At 41.4% G+C, this 19,447-nt stretch overlaps 2 protein-coding genes across 3 annotated transcripts; one reads left to right on the top strand and one right to left on the bottom strand.

The window, feature by feature from the left end:
* Positions 1-3,360: 3,360 nt before the first annotated feature.
* On the bottom strand, positions 3,361-7,715 carry rabac1 (Rab acceptor 1 (prenylated)). 2 transcript variants are annotated; one of them, XM_053881125.1, is made up of 6 exons: positions 7,630-7,715; positions 5,206-5,334; positions 4,897-5,109; positions 4,653-4,750; positions 4,470-4,571; positions 3,361-3,981 (listed from the first exon to the last, which is right to left on the bottom strand). In XM_053881125.1, exons 2-6 carry the CDS (start codon positions 5,325-5,327, stop codon positions 3,893-3,895), a joined length of 624 nt encoding a protein of 207 aa, XP_053737100.1. In that variant the 5' UTR covers positions 5,328-5,334; positions 7,630-7,715; the 3' UTR covers positions 3,361-3,892. The 2 variants fall into 2 exon arrangements, with proteins under 2 accessions (XP_053737100.1, XP_053737099.1); XM_053881124.1 differs by lacking the exon at positions 7,630-7,715 and adding an exon at positions 6,791-6,871.
* On the top strand, positions 7,175-19,007 carry dedd1 (death effector domain-containing 1). The gene is made up of 6 exons (XM_053881126.1): positions 7,175-7,247; positions 7,534-7,651; positions 8,193-8,661; positions 8,807-8,938; positions 9,229-9,363; positions 17,291-19,007. Exons 3-6 carry the CDS (start codon positions 8,220-8,222, stop codon positions 17,653-17,655), a joined length of 1,074 nt encoding a protein of 357 aa, XP_053737101.1. The 5' UTR covers positions 7,175-7,247; positions 7,534-7,651; positions 8,193-8,219; the 3' UTR covers positions 17,656-19,007.
* The last annotated feature ends 440 nt before the right edge of the window (positions 19,008-19,447 follow it).

Here is a 19,447-nt window from a genome sequence, read left to right as displayed (position 1 = left end):
CTACCAAGCCTCCATGTTAGATCCACACAATAGAGCGGAGCCGCCGTCACAGGCTCCTGCTCACGAACACCATGAACATGTCGAACGACAATGACAGCACACACACAACAGCGTGAACAAAAGAGCTCACATTCACATTTGACACATGGCAAACCACCTTTCCACAACATACATAACACATACATTCACACATGCATCCAGATACACGCCTACACACTCAGCTGACACCAATAAACAGGAACCAGCTACACAGTACGGAGGTCACATGACACAAAAAACTGAGAAATAGAAATCACACATGTTGTTGTACCTCACAGCAAGGATTACTCACATAATGCTTTCCCCTGCCAAACATAACCACCAAAACATAACCAACAAATGCTGAAACTTAATCACTGCTCCAAATCAAACAAAAACTATGAGGATAACCAATTTATTTTAAGTTGAAGATGAGGGTTAAAGAAGTGAAGACGTACCGAAATGCATTCCCTTCTCATACTGTTTGTCGCAACGATAGAAGTCAAAGAACACACACACAAACACAGAATGGCACTTTGTGGAGACCTCTTATTGCATAACTGTGTCCTCAGCCTCTCACCCTAAACCTAACCATCCCACACAACATGACTGACGACAACCAGGACTCTTGACCAAACTAGTTTTTTTTTAAGTTTTAATCCTCAAAATGTAGGTGTACCTTCGGCCAACATACCTCAAAGTAAAATGTCCTCACAAATAGGTGTGTTTTTTAAGAATTGGTCCCCACAAGTAGAGCTGAAACAGGTACACTCACACACGCACATGTACATCACAACAGAGTTGCGTACTTGCTGAAACACCTTGTCTATCTCCAAAGATAGTTTTGGGTTGAAAGCTAAAAATTCACTTTCAGACACACACAAGAAGTGGACACTGTAGCAGACAGTAACATATCGACAGACAAAACTGAGTCGATCACCACTTGTACTGTTATTACAGTTATATATGCAATTCCCAAAAATGCTGTATATTTTACACACAGAACATATGACACACATCAGTGCAAGCTGCAACAGCAGGTAACAGACACAGGTCTGCATTCACAGGTGGTTCATGGCAACATCATATCCACCACATCATGGCATGGTCACACACATCTAGAGAATAGAGCACAACCCAACAGCTACACGTATAACAACAAACAACAAACATCCCAAAGGGCTTATAAAAAACACATGAAATCACACTCACAGACGACATACTTTTAAATATACTACTAGAATAAAGTGTAATCGCACATCCACTCAGAATTTCTTTTTTTTATTTCAGGCAAATTCATGCAATTTAAGTCTTTCCTGTCACAGATAAAAACAATGTTAATAAAGTTATTCTTTATTGTACTTTCATTTTTCTTTTCTTTAATGTTTACAAGAACACAATGTTATGCAAATGTGACAATCTTGTAGACAGATGATACTATTTACAGAGGCGGCGGAGGGTTGGGGGGCACGAAACGTTTACATCTTCCTGAGGCGGGCGCAATAGGAAATAATTGATTAACAGTTCAAATCTTGTAGATCTCAAACGAGTACACAGTGTGTACTACACGCACATTAAAAACATAACAGCACATGGTGACGATCACAGACAGGCATGCTCGCACGCAAGACACACACTTACAAAACATACAAGTATCAAATACACATGAGTTACTAGCTCAGAATCAGCAACACACACAGACACCCAGTGAGTTTTAGAAATAAGTTTTGATGTGACAAAAACGTTTTCATATATCACATTTCAAATAACACTGTACTGAATGAAAACATCGAGAATAATTTCAAGTTTGTGCCTCAGATTACATCGTCTTGTTTTGGACAAACAATTAAACACGTGAACACCTTTAATATTCAGTCTGAAAATGTGGAAATGAATTGTCTGTTGTTTGGTGCTCACACACTCACACACCCACCCACGAGCATGTTGTGTCCCCCTCACTGACAAACACTCTTTAATTTCCCCTGTGCCTCAGCAGTGCCACTCCCCCTCCTCCCCCATAGCCTCCCTCCATATAATAGAATATCGATCGGCAGCCTTTGCCGCAGTGTGTGTTTGTGGATCTGTGTGAGACTGAAGCCCTTCAAGGTCATTGCCATGGCAACCTGAGCACGGGGTCCCACTCGCCATGCTGTCACAGAGCACAGGTCACAGGGGTCATGGGAGGAGATGTGGGGGGGGGCTGCTGAGCGATGGAGCATTTGGCGAAGCAGAGACAGAAGATGAGTTGTAAGAACACACACACCCCCGTCTTCATCAACATGATTATGCACTAAGTGGAACCAGGTGAGTCCATCCAGGGTCGGGGGTCAATTCATGCAACACTTGAGAGGAGCTTCAGAGATGGTTACAAATGAAGCCATGTTTTGGGGGCCGTAATTGAAGTCTGCCTCGGAGGCCATCATCCTCATGAAGAGCTTGAAAGCTCCTCTTCATGTTCAGTGGCCTTCTGACATTTCAAACAGGACTCGAGAGTTTGACTCTCAATTCATCCTTTCATACCCAAATGTGACCTCAGGTGAGCTCCGCCGAGGCGCTGATGGAGCCAACAGTCAAAGACTTTTTGTAGCAGCAAGTTCATGGGTAATGATTGTAATTCTACTTTAGCATGTCACTGGGATGTGACCCTGGACACCTGGTAAGTAATGAATGGATGCAATTATGTTTAGGTGAATGTTGGTCTTTAAACAAGAATAAAGCGTGATTTTTCTTGATGGACCTTTTCATTTTGACATGAACGCCACATAGTTGAAATGTTAAACACAATAAAATACTATTTAAAAAAATAACCTTGGCTCTTGAGGGTATTTTTACTTAGGTGCATTTTATCTGAAGTATGTTATTTATTTCATGTTGATAACTCTACTTTTTCCTGAAACATATGCACAACAGTCTTCTTTTTTTAATGAATAATTTATTTATAAATAAGTACTAGATACAAATGTAAATAAACAGACCCCGGCTATGTACTTTTAAGCGTGTTTATATGATATCTATATTTATGTATTTATGAAGCAGAAGGCGACCAATGACTCACATGTCCTGTAAACCAGGACCTGAAGTGGCAACTAGTGAATGAAGAGGGATGTAATACTCTCACACCCAAACACACATCACAATTATACATGTTTAGAATTAATAAAATTATGCTTCAATTGCAGAACTGTATCCACAAATATGTAAATTATTTTAATTCAAATTATCCCAAATTCCATACACAGACCAGCCTCCCATTTACAAACATGAATGACAGGTTTACAGGACTAGGGTGGAGCTGAAATCCAGAAAATGGACACAACCCTGCACGGATAAAAAATGGAGACATTTACTTGACAAGTTTATTGCACAACCAGTTTGTCATTTAAATATGTGAAAGCTTTCATGATGGTGGTTACAGATGATGACACATGCCAATGAATAAAACAATATGCTGTGACCTTTCCGGGTTTCTCTTCACATTTTAGTGAATTCAATTAGATATGTTTTTTATAAAATTGACCACATGAAGAATATTATTGCCATTCTGTCGCAATATGGCACGATAAAGAAATTTAAAATCAAGCATTTGTATTTTGAAGTCTATAGCTCGTGGATGATTTAAGTGTTAGAGTAGTGTCCCATTTACAAAATATTCCGAGAAAGAAGGCAGACAATGAGAATGTGCTCCAGCACTCCAGATGGGAGCTAAAAGAAATAACCAGTTTGTAACAGGATTGCAGGCGAGGCTGCCGGGGTAAATGGAAGACGGCGCGCAGGAAATTAACTGGAGCCACATTCACTTGACCGTCGCTGCGATAATCACAAGGCAGTAAGAGAAATAAGAAATAAAAAGGACTGATCCACCAGCTGCTCCTCTTCACACTGGCTCCATCAGCAGCTCCTCCATGTCGGACCCTTCCAGCTCTCGGAACGCCGCATGGGAACCGATCACAAACAGAGTCGCTCCTGCACACAAGTAAATGACTCTGTTGTGTGTGAAGCACAAACTGAAGCAAGGAAATACACATGATTTATTTATGAGTATTGCCTCACAAATCTAGATTACTTTACCACTACATCGGCAGAATTCTGAAGTGTTGCACAAAGGCATTGCAGTTTCTGTGTTTTAGTCAGCATATTGTTAGTTCGCATGTGTGCTAGTAGCTCATTCAATGCACTTAAAAGACATCATTCTGATGAAGGCCCTTCACTGTGATATCAATATTTTATGCTAGATGGTACCACAAATCAGAGCAGTGTCTCCATAATACACGAACCAGACAAGACCGTTTTCAAAATGACGGGCAAACCTGAGGGACAGCTATGCAAGATTAGACTGTCTTTATTTTACTTTGTACAGCAGCCCAGTAACATTAAAGGCAAATATAAGGAGTACACAAAGCAACAACACAATCGACACGTTAGAAACAAAGTCACCAGGAAAAAAAACTCACCCAGAACCCAAAACACAGCAGCCCCAGCTCCTGCCAGCCAGAACACAGGCAGAGACACGGCTCCAGCCAAGCCCATCTGGTGAGGGGTGGTCAGCTCCTTGCCTGATAAGATGACACAGTTTATTAAAGACAATGTTCTTCGTTCATGTCATGATTTCAAGGTTCGGTTCCAACACTGCTCACCCATAATGACTAGTTTGGACTCCAGAGATTTGAGGTGAATGGCATAGAAGGCTCCGACGAACACAGCCAGAGCGATGAGCAACATTGGGGAGCTGATGCTGAACAGCAAAAGACACATACAGATTAGTGCTCACTCAAAAGTTATGATCCCTTTTAGATGTGAAGGTTTGCAGGTTCGAGCAAATGTAAATAAGCGGCTGATTCAAGACTCACATCTCGGAAAGAAAGAGAAGGTTCCACTTACATGCAGTAAAGAATGAGACCCAGAAAGATGAAGGTGTAGTTGCTGTTGTAAACCTCCACATTTTTCACCACTCGCTGGCAGAATTCCCCAAAATTCCGGGGTTTGGAAAACTTGCGCTGGTCAACGAAGCTGGCCCACGGCCTGATGGACAACCGCCGCCTGTCGAGCCACTCCTTGGCCATGCTGGGGGAGAAACCTTTCGGTAGACCGAGTCTGTGTTTGAATGAAAAAGCGATTGAGTTTCAGACGTAAATAGATCAATCCTTTGTAGTATAATGGATCGGATGTTATTAAAATGAATGAGCTCACTTTGCCAAGATTCCAGCTCCCCCTGTTCCAGTTGGGTGAGCATCTTCAGCGCTGAACAGATCCCCCCCTTTACTCTCCATGTCGACCAGACAGTTCTCTCCCTTCGGTGCTTCTGCGGGCATTTGACAGCTAGACGCGCAGCAGTGTCAATAAAGGAAATTAGACAATGAAAGAAATCAACAAGAAACCATCAACAAAACATCAGCGTTTAGTTGGATTTGTGAATCCGACTGCGTCAGATCATCTCCCCAACACTAGATGGTGCAATTTAATAGCGACATCGCTGTTCCTGTACTGTATTTCGAGATGCTCACTACGTTGTGGCCAAAGACTGTTTCATACACAAAAACTACTATTCCATATGTTGTTATTAATAGTTTAGAAAAATTGTTTGGTTTCTCAGGGAATTCTTAACACTTATGAATTTAACATTTATAGGTTTGTTGCGGTACATCTTATACATCAAAAATAAGATGTGAAAAAAAGGAATTGTTGTTTCAATTAATAATCCTTTCATTTCTGAAATGTCATGTATGTAAAGGTCATCTTATCTAATGTGGTTCTCTTTGAATCCATCTGAGAACAATTGTGTAACCGCAGTATTTGTGTGTGACAAGTGCTCAGTGTCTATTATAAAACAGATCGGGCGTGTAAACCTGTAGGTCAACATGCTGAAGACAGTTAAACATACAATGTGTTTGAAAAAAAATAAAGGAAATGTACATTTTTTTCTGAGATTAAAAAAAACAGTAATAACCTGAGAAAATAAAAAATGTGATATTTCATATTTTTTATATTTCAGAAAACTAACACCAACGTGTTAAAAGTAATTCTGAAAGCAAAATGGCACTTGGGGTAAGACAATATTAAGAGTAAATTAGAGAATGTCCGGCTATGTTCACCTTTAATATATCACGTTCAATAATGTGAGACAACTATCATGCAACAAACCATTGTTCTGTTTTGCTTGATCGCCTGACTTGAAGTAAGAACAAGGTAAGGACTGATGTCAAGACTACACACAGCGACTGGGAGCAAGCAAAATAAAAACTCAATATATGATGGATCATCCATGAACATACACCATACTCAATAGAAACTGCGGCAATATTGTTGAAAATGAAGCAGTCTTCATTGTGGCTGTTTTTCCTCAAACACCAGTAACTTCCTACTATTCATCAACAACCTAAACACATACCTTGGCCTCACTTTATTTCACTTTTGTAACCGATCTCGGACAATCCAGCCATTCGATACACCATAGGAAAACATTAGTCAACAAAGGGGTTGGTCACTGCCACATCACCAAACTCACCGGCCGTTCAGTCAAACATTTAAAGCATAGTACTACAAAACGTTTGTGGTATCAAGACACACTATGCTTAGTTTTCACAAAACCAAAAGACAATGATTTCGGCAAAAACACACACAACTTTGCTCATAAAAACACCACGGCATCGACAAGAAGACCAGCACTTCTCTACATCGATTCATATGAGGCAGTTCCAAGCCTCGTGCTGTTGAGTAGTTCACAACATGTACGTTAGTCTATAGTGATGAATATAGTTCAATAGAATATACTCACGACACAAGCAGACGGAATCTCCACAGTTCTGACGCTCTGTTTACAGGGCCGGAATTGTTTTTTTGCACTTCCGGCTAACACTGCTGAAACTGCGCCATCTAACGGCAAAGGTTGATAAAGCAACTCATGATGGATCATAAACATAATTTTTGTTTTTATTTTTACTTTTATGTAGTGGTGCTACTGTAAAGAGGGAATGAAATTTTAATTTAAATACCAAAATATGTGGGGATTTTTGTTTTGTTTTGTGTGCGAAAGCGCTGGTTGGCAACCATCCGGTCTCAGATCAGCTGTTCTTGAATAGCTACAGTACCAAGCCGATGGTGAAGATGCCAAATATCTGACGTGAGATCAGCCACAACCACAGAGAGCAACGGTCGGCCTGTGATTGGTCAGTCTCGCTGTTATTGTGGTGACAGCTGAGCTGCTCGGTGCTGTGGAGGACTTCAGCAGTTTGGTGAGTTTCGCTCGTGTCAGGCGGGTGAATAACACTCTGGAATAACACGAATGTAGGTGCAGACCTGACAAAACGCTTCTGTTCCTTTCATTAACGTCAGCGTTGAATTTACAAACCGTGCTTAGCTAACATAGCTAAACTGGCTAAATGTGTTTTGTGTACGTATGGTTGCCAAACGTCACCTTTTCGTTTTTCAAATAAATGTTTCAAGCCCTTGTATGTTACTTTTGTGAGTGTTATTTTCTAAGTGCTGTTTAAAGCACGCTTGCTTGTGTTTTGCCCGCAGACACGTGACCGGTTACGCAACACGCCAGCGGTGAAATTTACATTTGACTGGTCGCTGCTGCGAGTGTGAAGGATTCTCCTCGGGGAAGCAGCTCACCTGAGGCCTGTTGGACAAACAGGTGAGGCTACCTGGAGAGCTGGGCCGTGTCCCGGGCGGAATAGATGACCTGTGTGAGACGTGAGAGCTGTTGGTCTTGTTGTAGTCAACGCCTTGTTGCGTGTGTCTGCGTGTCACTCAGCAGTCACAGTCGACTAGCAGGCTATTAATGTGTTCATTACAATCTTGCTAGCACTTAAATATAGTCTCAATGTTGACAGTTAGTGACGTTTGCGCGTTGTTCAATGTTTAAATGTCAGACACAAATGATACATCACTGGCAGATATGGATCAAGACACAGACGTAATCCATTCTAGTTAGGATTCTAGCATATTCTGTCACGTTTGCGACATTTTAAATGTGTCTCTCTGCCTCTCGTAGTTCAGACAGCTACCGTCACTTATTTTTCCACCTGTATGGACTCAAATCTTCAATAGTCTGTTCCAAATACTAGCGTGCGCTTTTTAGTGTTCCACTCGTGATGTTTATTTCCTTGACAGAAACTTTTATGAAAAGGAAAATTACGGCGTCAGACTCTTATTTTAGATATTTCTCTTCACAGACTAAAGGAGGAGGTAGAAAGCTCACCATGGCAGGGGATTCACATCACTCTAGTGAAAAGAAATGTCTCAACTATTTTGGGATGCTGACTCTCCACGAGGTCTTTCACATCGTTGGTTCTCAACTGACAGAGAATGACATAGAGGTCCTCTGCTTCTTCCTGAATGAAACCTGCACCGCCTCTCACCCATTAGACCCTACCGACTGGACAGTTGAGCCCGATGAGAACGACCTCATCGGGGTCTCTCCAAGTCCTGAGCTACTTAAAGCCTGGAGACGGATACAGCCCCAAAACCCCAAACATCAGGCAGTGCCCTCATTCAAGCCCAAAAGTGGTCTGGAGCTGCTGTTGGAGCTGGAGAGGAGAGGCTGTCTGAGTGATGCTGATCTGAAGCCCCTGCTTGAACTACTGAGAATCATCACACGTCATGACCTGCTGCCTTTACTGTCGCGCAAGAAGAAGAGAGCAGGTGAGGATGTTAAAATGTGTGTCAGTGAGTCGAGATGAAAAGATGTAAGACATGATAGTACTCTGTATTTAAGTGCCTGCTATGAATGACTGGATTTCAAATGTTTATTTATTTTTTTTGGTTGAACGGTCTTTTATTTTCTCAGTATCTCCAGAAAGATGTGCAATAAGACATGGGTCGCACTACGGAGAGTTGGTGTGTGCTTCCATCATGCAGCCCAGCTCCAGTGAACCTGAGGTGGTTCTTCCACAGGCCTTTACACAGCAGTTAAATCCAGGTATGTCCTAAGGGTTTCAGTGATTGTCAAGAAAGCCTGGAAGAAAAAAAAACTCTTTACAACTTAACTTGTAAATTTGTTGTCAAACTGGTTTTTGCAAACCAGATTTTTGTTTTGTTTGTCTGTGACCTGAAAGCTGTTCTTCTATTGTTTTAAATCTCAGGGGAATATGGGTTTAATGTGAGGAAAAAGCATCAATGAGCGACTTCAATTGTGATCAAAGTGACTTCGAAGTGATCATAGTCAACCTCCTTTCACCACTGTGATCGTGTCACTTGCTTCTCACTCAGGTGATGAACACCGCAGTTTGTCTGGGTTAACTCCCAGGAAGCGAAGGAAGAAGAGGGGCTACGGTTGGAGTCGCCGACCCAAAAAGACACAGAAGCCCATGAAACCCCTGCCGCCGCCTCCTAGAGTGTCTTGCAGTAAGTAGAGTTCCTTCAGAGTTTATTGCTGCTCACCTTGCCTGTTTGTCAGCCTCATCAAATCATGTTTTTGTGATTCGTGAGTTTCATTGTGAGCGTCAGTGTTCCAAGCATCTGAAAGCAAACTTAAAACTAGTCTTGCTAGTTCTAACCAAACTCATGCATTTAAAAAAATACTCCAAAGAATGTAAATAATGATGTTTTTCAAGCTCTCACTTAAATCTCTGCCTTCAGGTCATGTGTTAGCATAATGACAGTTTCAAACTCCATACCTGTGCGCATCCATGTTTTGTTTTTCTCCTTGTTCTACACACACACACACACACACACACACACACACACACACACACACACACACACACGAAACAACTGGCAACTTTGCTTACTGCATGCTTTTTACTCCAGGTGTTCTCTGTTTCTTATCTGCAATCGAACAAGTATTTCAATTTTCCAAACAAACTCATTGCATTTCTGATCTGTTAGTCATCTGCACAGTATGATACTGAAATCTATGCACTCACAATCTCACAAGACAGACACAAGAAGTTTTTTTTGGATAACAAAACCAGAAATAATCGGTTATACCTAAGATGGTATGATATTTGGTTTCATCATCACTCCACAACGAAACTCTGACACACGAACAATAGACATCTTTCAGTACGTTTCATGATCATAAGAAGGCAAAAGGAAACGGCCCTCATCTGTCATTCACCCATTTGGACCATCATTCGTCCTTGTTTGCTGCCCACTGATTGGTCAAATATTATGAAGGTTACTGTGTTGTTTTCCTTAGTACTGTATAAGACCTTGAAGTGCATTTTTTCCTCTGTAACAAATGAGAAGACTAAGTGTATGCCGCATTTGTTCCTTCTCTTGACAAAAACATCCCTTGCAATCCAGAACAACATCGGCGAGGAAATAACCTGAGGAACTCTGAGCATTTGCCAAATATTAAAACTCCTCTCTCCCACATGGCTGACATCAATATTGCTCTCATGAAACACATAACTCACAATAATAGTTTGCAAATGCCATTATCGACATGGATAAATAACAAAAATACTTGCTGTAATTTTCTTTTATTATTTATCATGCTGTTGGAACGAAGCATTATCCAACTCTTTCTTGTCTGTTGTGCAACTGTATTTAGTAAAGGGCAGTGTAATATTAGCTAAGTTCTTGCTCAGAATGTTTCCATATGTTTCTACATTACATTCCTGAGTTTTATTTTTGAATGCATGTCTGAAATTTCATCTCATGGTTTCCAGAAAATGGCCTAAAGCAGCAGTTTCTGAATGTTTTGTACAGTAAACTTAGCCTGGACAAGCTCAGAAATCTAATAGCAATTGCTCATTTCACTGTGTTCTTTTATATAATATCAGATTCCAGCTCTTCGAATAGTCAGTGTTGGCGTCAGCCATGTCTTTGTAAATTACATGCTTGGAATCCTGCACATTCCTCAGCATCAGTGTTCTTCAAAAACCTCACGTTGAGAGGACGTTCCTCTTTATTTGTGGTCCCTCCTTCTCCTTTGTTTCTGACTGCACAGTAAAACATGTCCTCTCAACATCACTGATATTTAGTTTTGCAATGCTTGGCCAATCCAAACAATCCAAAGTGATTTTAGCAATGTAGTGATGTTGCCTATGACTCTCTTCTTGCTGCTGTCTTGACCCTACATTTGATTCCACCAGGATTACTGGAGACTGTGACTCAGAACCAGTAACCTAAGACTCAAGGGATGATGAGGAGCAGAGGAGCAAAACAAAACAAAATCCCTTCTGTGTTGCGCAAGTGCGCGAGCTCACATCAGTCGCACACGTTCTCACAAGTCTGGGCCAATGTCTAAGGTAAAATAAGATCCTCCCCCTTGTTGTAGCAGGGGTGGGGCCTGCCTCTTTGCTTTTTGTTGGTTGCCTGTCTATTGTAACACATAAATGTAAAAACTGTTAGTGTCCAAAGAGACTTGGACATAAGTGTCTCTTAAAGAAACAGATGTGAGGTAACAAAAAGACCCTGGTGAAACGTTCTCCTACTGATAATGTCACAAGCAAATTGGTGTGGTATTGAAATTATTTTGTTGCTTTTTAAGCTCTGTCCTCTCGACTACCTCATATTGGCCCTTTCAATTTGAGGATCAGACCAATAGTGAAATGCCTCCTGGCCTGGTGAGTTTATGTGACCAACCTTGGACCCACATGGTGCCTGGATTCACTGTAGAGTTGGACAAGCCAGCATGATGCTTTTGTCAGTGTGATTCTGGGAAGCCTTGGACCCTTTCATTCCTGCAGATGTTGCGTTAGCAAATCTACCTAAGCACTGCTGCAGACCTTGGTCACCAGTTCATGGTAGTTGTCAGGATAATGCACCTGCCCGGAAAGGGAAAAAAAGGGTTTCATGAATGGTGTACAATGGCTTGGCCTCCAAATTCCAGATTTCTTGAGCCACTCAATCGTCCATGCGGGACAAAAACATCCGAGTGAAGGTTTCACAGAAAGAAGTCAGGTTTCGTGTGTTCCTAAAGCAACTTCAGAGGTCTCATGGAGGTTACACTTCAATGGGTGATAGAGGCTTCGCAAACCTTGGCGAACACAAGCGTTTTTGAACAATGTAAAAATCCAACTCCCATCAGACCAGTTTGACCAATTCTTATCCTGCGTTTCCACTGGGAAATTCCCAGATATCACCCCACACTGTATTTCCCAGTCGGAAGCTGCGTGACTTCTCACCACCTGAATTCGCAATCCAAGATGGCGCCCCAGAACGTAATGTAGGTTAAATGAAACACTGGGTAACTGGAACGCAGCATAAAACTCTGACACAGATGGATTAGGTCATGGGTCTCAAACCGGTCCTCAAAAGGCCACAGTGGGTGCAGGAAGGAAAGATGCTTGTCATAGTTGGGTGACACATAGAGTTAATGTGAACTGAAATTGCAGAAAGTGAGCCTGTTGAATCACGATTGCAAAATGGAGTCAAAACCTAAAACTGTTTCCGCTTCTTCTGTTGCGTCATGGGACTTGTAGTCGTGTGGTGCCATCGAAATCTGATAGACTTTATGAAATGATGCTGCACCTCAAATCTAATTTGCTTTTGCAACTTAAAGGTAAATTAGAAAACAAGTTCTGCCATTTTATTCAATTTCCCGTCAGTCATAATTAGTCACATTTACATTGGGAAAAAAACTTGTCTTGCATAGCCAATTGTCTTCCTCCAGATAACCCCTCTCCTGTTTTGCTGTAGTTTTTCATCTTCGCTATCGAAATGGCTGCCGACAGATAAGTGTTAAGACCCGTGTAACCTTTACCCGAGCGGTTCTGAGGAAAATCAGCCAGCATTGCTTTGCTGAAGGAAGCCCCTGCTGTATCTTATCTCTGTGCCCTGTGTGAGCCTGGTGTGCATTTGTCAAGAGGGAGCAGAGATAGATACGACAGTTCAGTAGGATTCAGGCCCCACAGCATTTTCAGTCCTCTTACACTCGCTCTGGGTATGATTCATCCTCCAGGTCCTTTTAACTCAAGTTTCCACAGTGACTCCTGACAATGAAAATCACCACAATTAGAAATGTCGGTTTTGTGGATTGTAAAACAAAAGATTGAGGACTGCGCTCAGTAAATTCACCAGGTGGTGACTGTGTATTTCTAGTCTTTACGCTTTCACTTGGGTGCAAATTAAAAGAACATAATTCAGTTACAGTGACTTGACTTAACTTTCTCGCACCACAGACGCATTTAAAATTTGGCTCTTGAGTCTAGTGGTTCCTCTTTGTCTCTGCTTGTTGTTCTCTTTGTCTCACCAGGGTGTTTTCTGTTTTCACCAAAAAAAGATTGATGTGTAACAAGACTTCAAGTGAAGTTGCAATTGATTAGCTTAAAGTCCAGTTTGGATAAACCATACTTGTTCCTCTCCTTTTGATTCAGTTATGTTTAACTGTACTTGAAGATGAGATTCCAAATTTGCCAAATCATCATCCATGAAAGTAAAACTTGATCCTCAAATAAATAAAAAGCTAATAATAATAATAATAAAATTAAATAAGCATCTTCATCAAATTCCTTCTAACTGAAAGTGAAAAGTGTTGCATTCTTGGCTGTCTTGTTTACATTTGGTGATATCAAAGAATTCTTCTGAGGATAGCGGGACCCATATTCATGACCGACCTCAGCTACAGGAAACGTAATCCGCTATTGATGTGATTCTGACTTGCTGTTTAAACAACTGCTCCAACTTGGTCAACCCACTTGAGCTTGTTTCTCTCTGTCCTCTCTGTGTTCACAGTTCTAAACAGACCGACTCGTGTGTCAGGAAATCACTATCCTCTCACACGTTCAGATGCAGTGATGAGCGTATTATTTTCGAGCTACGCAAAATGGGACAGAGGTGTTTTTTTTTTGGTTTTTAGGGAGGGGAAGAGATTTCTGTCCGCCTCTCAGTAAGCCCTCCAGTGGCTTGGTCCGTCATTCTGCAGAAAAACGGATCGATAAAGAGTTGAAGCTCTCCTTGCCAAGTGACTCCTCGTAAATGGGTACTTAAATTTCTTTTTCTTTTTTGCAAGGATGAGATGTAGGAAGCCAAACTGGCTAGCTGTTTAAGTGTGAAAATGAAAGCTGTGCTTCCTAATGTCCTGTCTAAGTGGATGTCTCTGTGTCTCATGGAGCGTGAAGTGCTCTCTAACCCCATCAAAACGACTGCCCCTGTGTTTCTGTGGGTTTATGGCTCTCTGTTCTGTGCTGCGACCTTTCTTCTTCCCTGCTCACGATGACACGGTAATGCAGAATTGGAGGTCACTACTAAACATGAAAATTGAGTGGAGGGCTGATGTTTACTACAGACCTGCTTCTGTGTACGATTCAAAAGGTCTGACTAGGCAGTCGTTAATTCCCTGATAAAGAATTTGTAAAATAAAACATTGGATTCACTTTAAGTGTAGTGTCAAGTATTTACTAAGTACTTTGTCTTTACTCCTGTCAGAAGCACGCTAGCTGTAGCCCAAGTCGTCTTTTCACATAGTGAACTTTAACAATTGAGGCACAAGAGGCAAGTGCACACTCTGGAAAAAATATTTTTAAAATTCCAAATGATCATGTTTCAAGAGTTATTTAACTCACATGAATCACATGAATAAGTGTTTGGTGATATCATTAGTTCTGTTGATACATTTATTCAATTTAGCTTAACCCACATTTTTTTAATCTATAAATGATGAATTGTAAATTGAAGTTCACTGCAAAGGTTAAAGCACGTTGAATCATGAAAAACAAACTGTTAAGTATTAACAGTATTATATGTAAATCAGATGTAAATCACTCTTATTAAAACTATTGCAATAGAGACAAGAAGCTGCCAGACTTGTGCAAATGTCCATGTCATCACCAAGTCATTCCATGTGGGCGTGTAAAATATATATAGCTGTCTTAAAATTCAATGCTTATTATCACCTCACAGTGAATGTCGATTAATATACTCCCTTTTATTGTCCTTAACATGCAGACCATGAGGAATTTGTTGAAAAATGGGAATCGGATGTGCTGTATGTTTGTTTCAAGGTGAAGTCAGTAGTGATGGAACAGTGCTTGGATGCTAACAATGCTTTTGCCTTCAGTCATTGAAACTGTTGTATTTCCTGCCATTGACTGTTCAGCATGTGTAAACATTGTTCTGCCCACGACTTACTGTGTTTAAAACTTCGCCCGTGTGTGAATGAATCACTCAATCCCAGTCGTAACGCCCTACTGAGTGGATTTTCATGTTCATCTCCTGAGCTGCTGCAGTCACATCAGTTCTTGACTCACCTGGACAGTGACTTCAGTCCAGACTGTAGCTTCTCAACCAACCTCCATCAGTGTCTTGAACTTTTGTGCAGACCATCCAGTCCCCTGATAATGAATCCGTCCGACGTGGTTAAAACTCTTTCTGTCTTCTTCCACTGTTGGACAGCCTCTGAAGGCAATCTCAAATGACCTTTTGAAAGTGCTCTTTAAAATCCCATTGTACATTGTAGTTTATCACCTAAAATTAACCTAGCTTTAAGTTCTGTTATACTACTGCTGTATAATTTGGATTTATTATAGATCGTACCCAAAAGTCTCCTTCTTTATATGTAACATTGTTGAACCAGGAAACTTTTGGTTTGAAGTGGTTTGTTTTTACCCCCAAGATACTTCTTCAGTTCATGATTCTCCCCTCTTAAGTCTTCATACTAATCCATATCATTGAAGTAATGTAGAACTCCTATAGTGTTTTGTCAGATCATTTTCCCCTGTTCCTGTTCACTTGTGTACTACTGTTGTAATTTTCAAATGTCACCCGACAGTTATCAAGGTTTTTTGCCTGACATCTTGGGAGCATTGCTTACAGAGCTGCTGCCACACTTGGAAAAAGAAAACTTCCGGACTTGAACTGAAGCAATCGATCTTGCTGTTGTGTGGAACGTGCTTTTCATACGTTCATAAAAGATGTCCTTCACACCCACAGTTTTAACGTGACAGTGTGAAGTGATAACGTGACTTCGATCGTGCCTGCCACCGACATAAAGAGCCGTAACATTATGACCCTTGACATATCTTAAATGAGTACGAATCTAGGAAGATGTGAAAATTTGTCTGACTGGGGTCATTAAACTACAGGCTAATATCGCTAAGCTAAAGCTAATTAGCAAGGTTTCCAGAACTGTTCATTCAGGTTGCATCCACTTCCTACTGGTTCTACTGTAATGGCTTGTATTATTGAAGAAAAGTTATTTTTTTTCAAACATCAAACAGAATGTGGTCTTGGAAATGGTGTGAACCTAGAAATTCCATCAACACGTGCTGTCCTTGTAGGAGTTCAGGAATAATGCCTTTTCATTACAGCCAAAGCCGCTCCACAGATCCTCTTGAAGCTCTTGAATATGACAATGACGTGAAGATGATCCCAAAAAAGCTCTTGTATGGGAGAGTATGTATCCTCCAATTCTTCTTGCTGTGCTGTTGCATGACAACCAAAGCTGCCGCAAAGAGCAAAAAACACTTCACTATTTACGTTCTTCTTGTTATGATTTGCTACGAACTAACTGTTTTCTTTGTAAATACAGAAAAAAATGGGGAAACTTGATTATAACAAGCTGTAAACAATAATGTTTTCTTTATTGTTTTGTCATTATTGTTTTTTGTGGATTCAATCACTTGTCCTATGTTCCTGTTTACACCATCATTTGTTTGGTTTCCTTTATGTTTCTCTGGTAAAACCTTGATTTTCAACTGCTTTAACTGAAGCGACATTTTTTTTTTTTGCGACAAAGAGGCTAAACTGAATGAAAACCTCATCACTGAAAATGCCAAATAGTTAGCATTTAACATTAATTTATTTGGAGGCGATGTCTCCAGGAGGCAAGTGCTTTTACGTGTTTCTACCTGAGAACATAGTCAGAAGGTTCTTGTACCTCTGGCCACTTATGCTCCTGAACTCTCTCAGTGGTCTACAAAGATCCATTTTAAAAGACATCATTGTCCATGAAATTGCTAAATTTAATGCTAGGAAGATAACAGTTTTTGATAAGACTTTTTAAATACATTTTTGAATGAAATTACTTGAAAGGAGTCCATCACAATGTAGCTCTATCTAAAGCTTGGTCCGTGCAGTCTCATTTATGACCTCCAATCCAAGACTGTCACACGGTGAGACACACATTAACATTAAAAATATGTTTTGTATTGCTTTTTCCGGACATTAATTCTCTTAGCTGCTTAACTTGCTGCATCCAAATGAGCCAAAGAAACACTAACAGTTTTGTTCCTGTTTTTCTTTCTGTTCTGGTGACATCACTTCTGCTCTTTTTTGTTGGTGATTTGGGCTGTCTCCCTCCTCTACCTCGTCTTCTTTCTTTGACCTCCACCTCTCGTTCACGTTCCACCACTTCACTCCTCCTCCACCTTTTCATTATCAGAGATCCGCCTGCGAGTCAGGGCCGAGTACCTGGAGCATGAGTCGGCTCTCCGTGAAGGGGTCTCCTCCAACAAGCGTCAGCCCCTGGAGCGTCAGTTTGAGTTGTTCGGCCAAGCCACCTCGCTGCTGCGCTCCAGAGACCTGGGCTCCATCGCCTGCGACATCAAGTTCACAGATGTGAAGAACCTGGACGCCTTCTGGAACGACTACCTGAGTGGAGCTCTGATGGAGGTCCTGAAGGGAGTCTTGATCACAGACTCTCTGAGAAGGGTCGCGGGCAGCGAGGGCATTCACCTGCTGGTCAGCGTGGACCAGGACGACTATGAGAAGGGACGAAAGCTGCTTCAAAACAACTCCACCACCTAATGGTGGGTAGACGATGGACTCATTGACTCTCCTTTTTTGTCTTCTATGCATCAACTCAGCTTAAAGCGCCATGAGTAAGACTCCTCATAGGTGTAATGCATATGCTGACCACTAGATGGCAGCTTCCACCATTTGATGACTGGCTTCATCACACACTTCAAATTGATCCATTTTTAGTTGAAAAAAATTTAACTGAAGTGACGTGTATGCATATTATATATTAAATATCAAACACCTAACTATTAGTACCATCATGATATGGAGAAATGTTTATGTTTAGCTATAGCACTTATCTGTTTACTGGTAATCAGGAGTCATGAACACTTGACAAGATCATGTGCAGCCAGTGCTCACTGCTATTCATTACAGTGTGAGTTAAACTTGCTTGGAATTTGTCACCTATTTTAGTATGCATTTTCAGGCAGGGTTGTGTTGAGTATCAGTGGGTGCTGGCCGCTTGCGATTTGTGTTGCTGGAACATGAGCACAGTGATGAATATTTGTAACCCACAGGGTTCGTGGGAACACTGGGCGTGAAGCCACTGACCACAACACCACACCACTGTCTGAGACTGTCATCTCCAAAGCACACTTGAGGGAAAGTAATGTTCCATGTAACTGCCATTTAATCTTCGCTTATCAAACACAACCAGGAAAAGTTTCAGATATTTTGAAAATTGTGCGTCAAAGCCCAGCAAATATTGAGAATGGACTCTCTGATTGACCTTTTGTGTCCACCTATGGAGAGTCCAATCCCTGAGATAACATGCAGTGGGATTGTCAGCCTCATGTAGCACGATAACCCGAACCTGTGATTGCTGTGGCCGGTGGATGGTGCCGGCAGATGACAGCGGTGATTAGTGGCGGGCCTCAGCAGACCATGGAAGATTCATCATCTCAAAGTTGCTGCTCGGGTAATGCTGCAGTGGCGGCGGATGTCCGGGCCGAAGCTCAGGCAAGTGCTTCTCTTTGCAAGTGAAGCGCTGGACGGTGCGTCGGTCAATAGAAGTGATGTTGGAGAGATCAAAATCAAAAGTGCACATCCGAGCCGCACTCAGACCCGCTATGTAGGCCCAGTAGAGTGGCTCACCGACAGCTGTCGACTCAGCCTGCTGGAACTAATGCCGGGACTTCACTCATAGAAGTAGATCAATAAGAACCAGCTCTCTAAGTCCCCTCATAAGCAGACTGACTTGCTAGTGTCTGAAGCAGCGGCCGAGGGAGGGACAGCGGACATGCAGTACTCTCTGCTTATTAAAAGGTTTGTTACTGTTCAGGGGAATTTGGTAACAATACTTGTTTCTTCTCATCTTTCGTGTCGATTTAAAGGACGCAGATTTATTTAATAAATAAATGTTTAACACTCAATATGTGTCATCTGCATTTATTAAAACTATATGTATATACTTATTCTGAATAACTTACTGAAACTGCCATTCATTGTAAAAGCTAGAAATATTACACAAACAAATGCAAATAAAAAATAAAAATGGCTCACAATAAGTGAAAACGAACGTATTGTATTTAAAGTAACCCTCAGTAAGTTTGTCACCACAGGTCTACTTCTGTGCAGGACCCTGGGAGGAGTTCCACTTTTGCAGTGGTCAGTAGCTGAAAGGGTGATGAAGCAGCACTGGCCTATTGATGATGGTGAAAGAAGTAGCTTATAGGTGCGGTAGGTGATCTTGAAAAGATGGTTCAAGTGAGCTGCAATTTAAAGTCCTACATCCTTTTTTTTCAAACCCTTCCAGAGCTGCTCCGTATCACTTCACCAACCTTTTCTCATGGCAGTG

This window comes from Synchiropus splendidus, chromosome 12 (genome assembly GCF_027744825.2).
Source record: "Synchiropus splendidus isolate RoL2022-P1 chromosome 12, RoL_Sspl_1.0, whole genome shotgun sequence".
Taxonomy (NCBI): domain Eukaryota; kingdom Metazoa; phylum Chordata; class Actinopteri; order Syngnathiformes; family Callionymidae; genus Synchiropus; species Synchiropus splendidus.
This window is presented reverse-complemented; position numbering and strand designations above follow the sequence as displayed.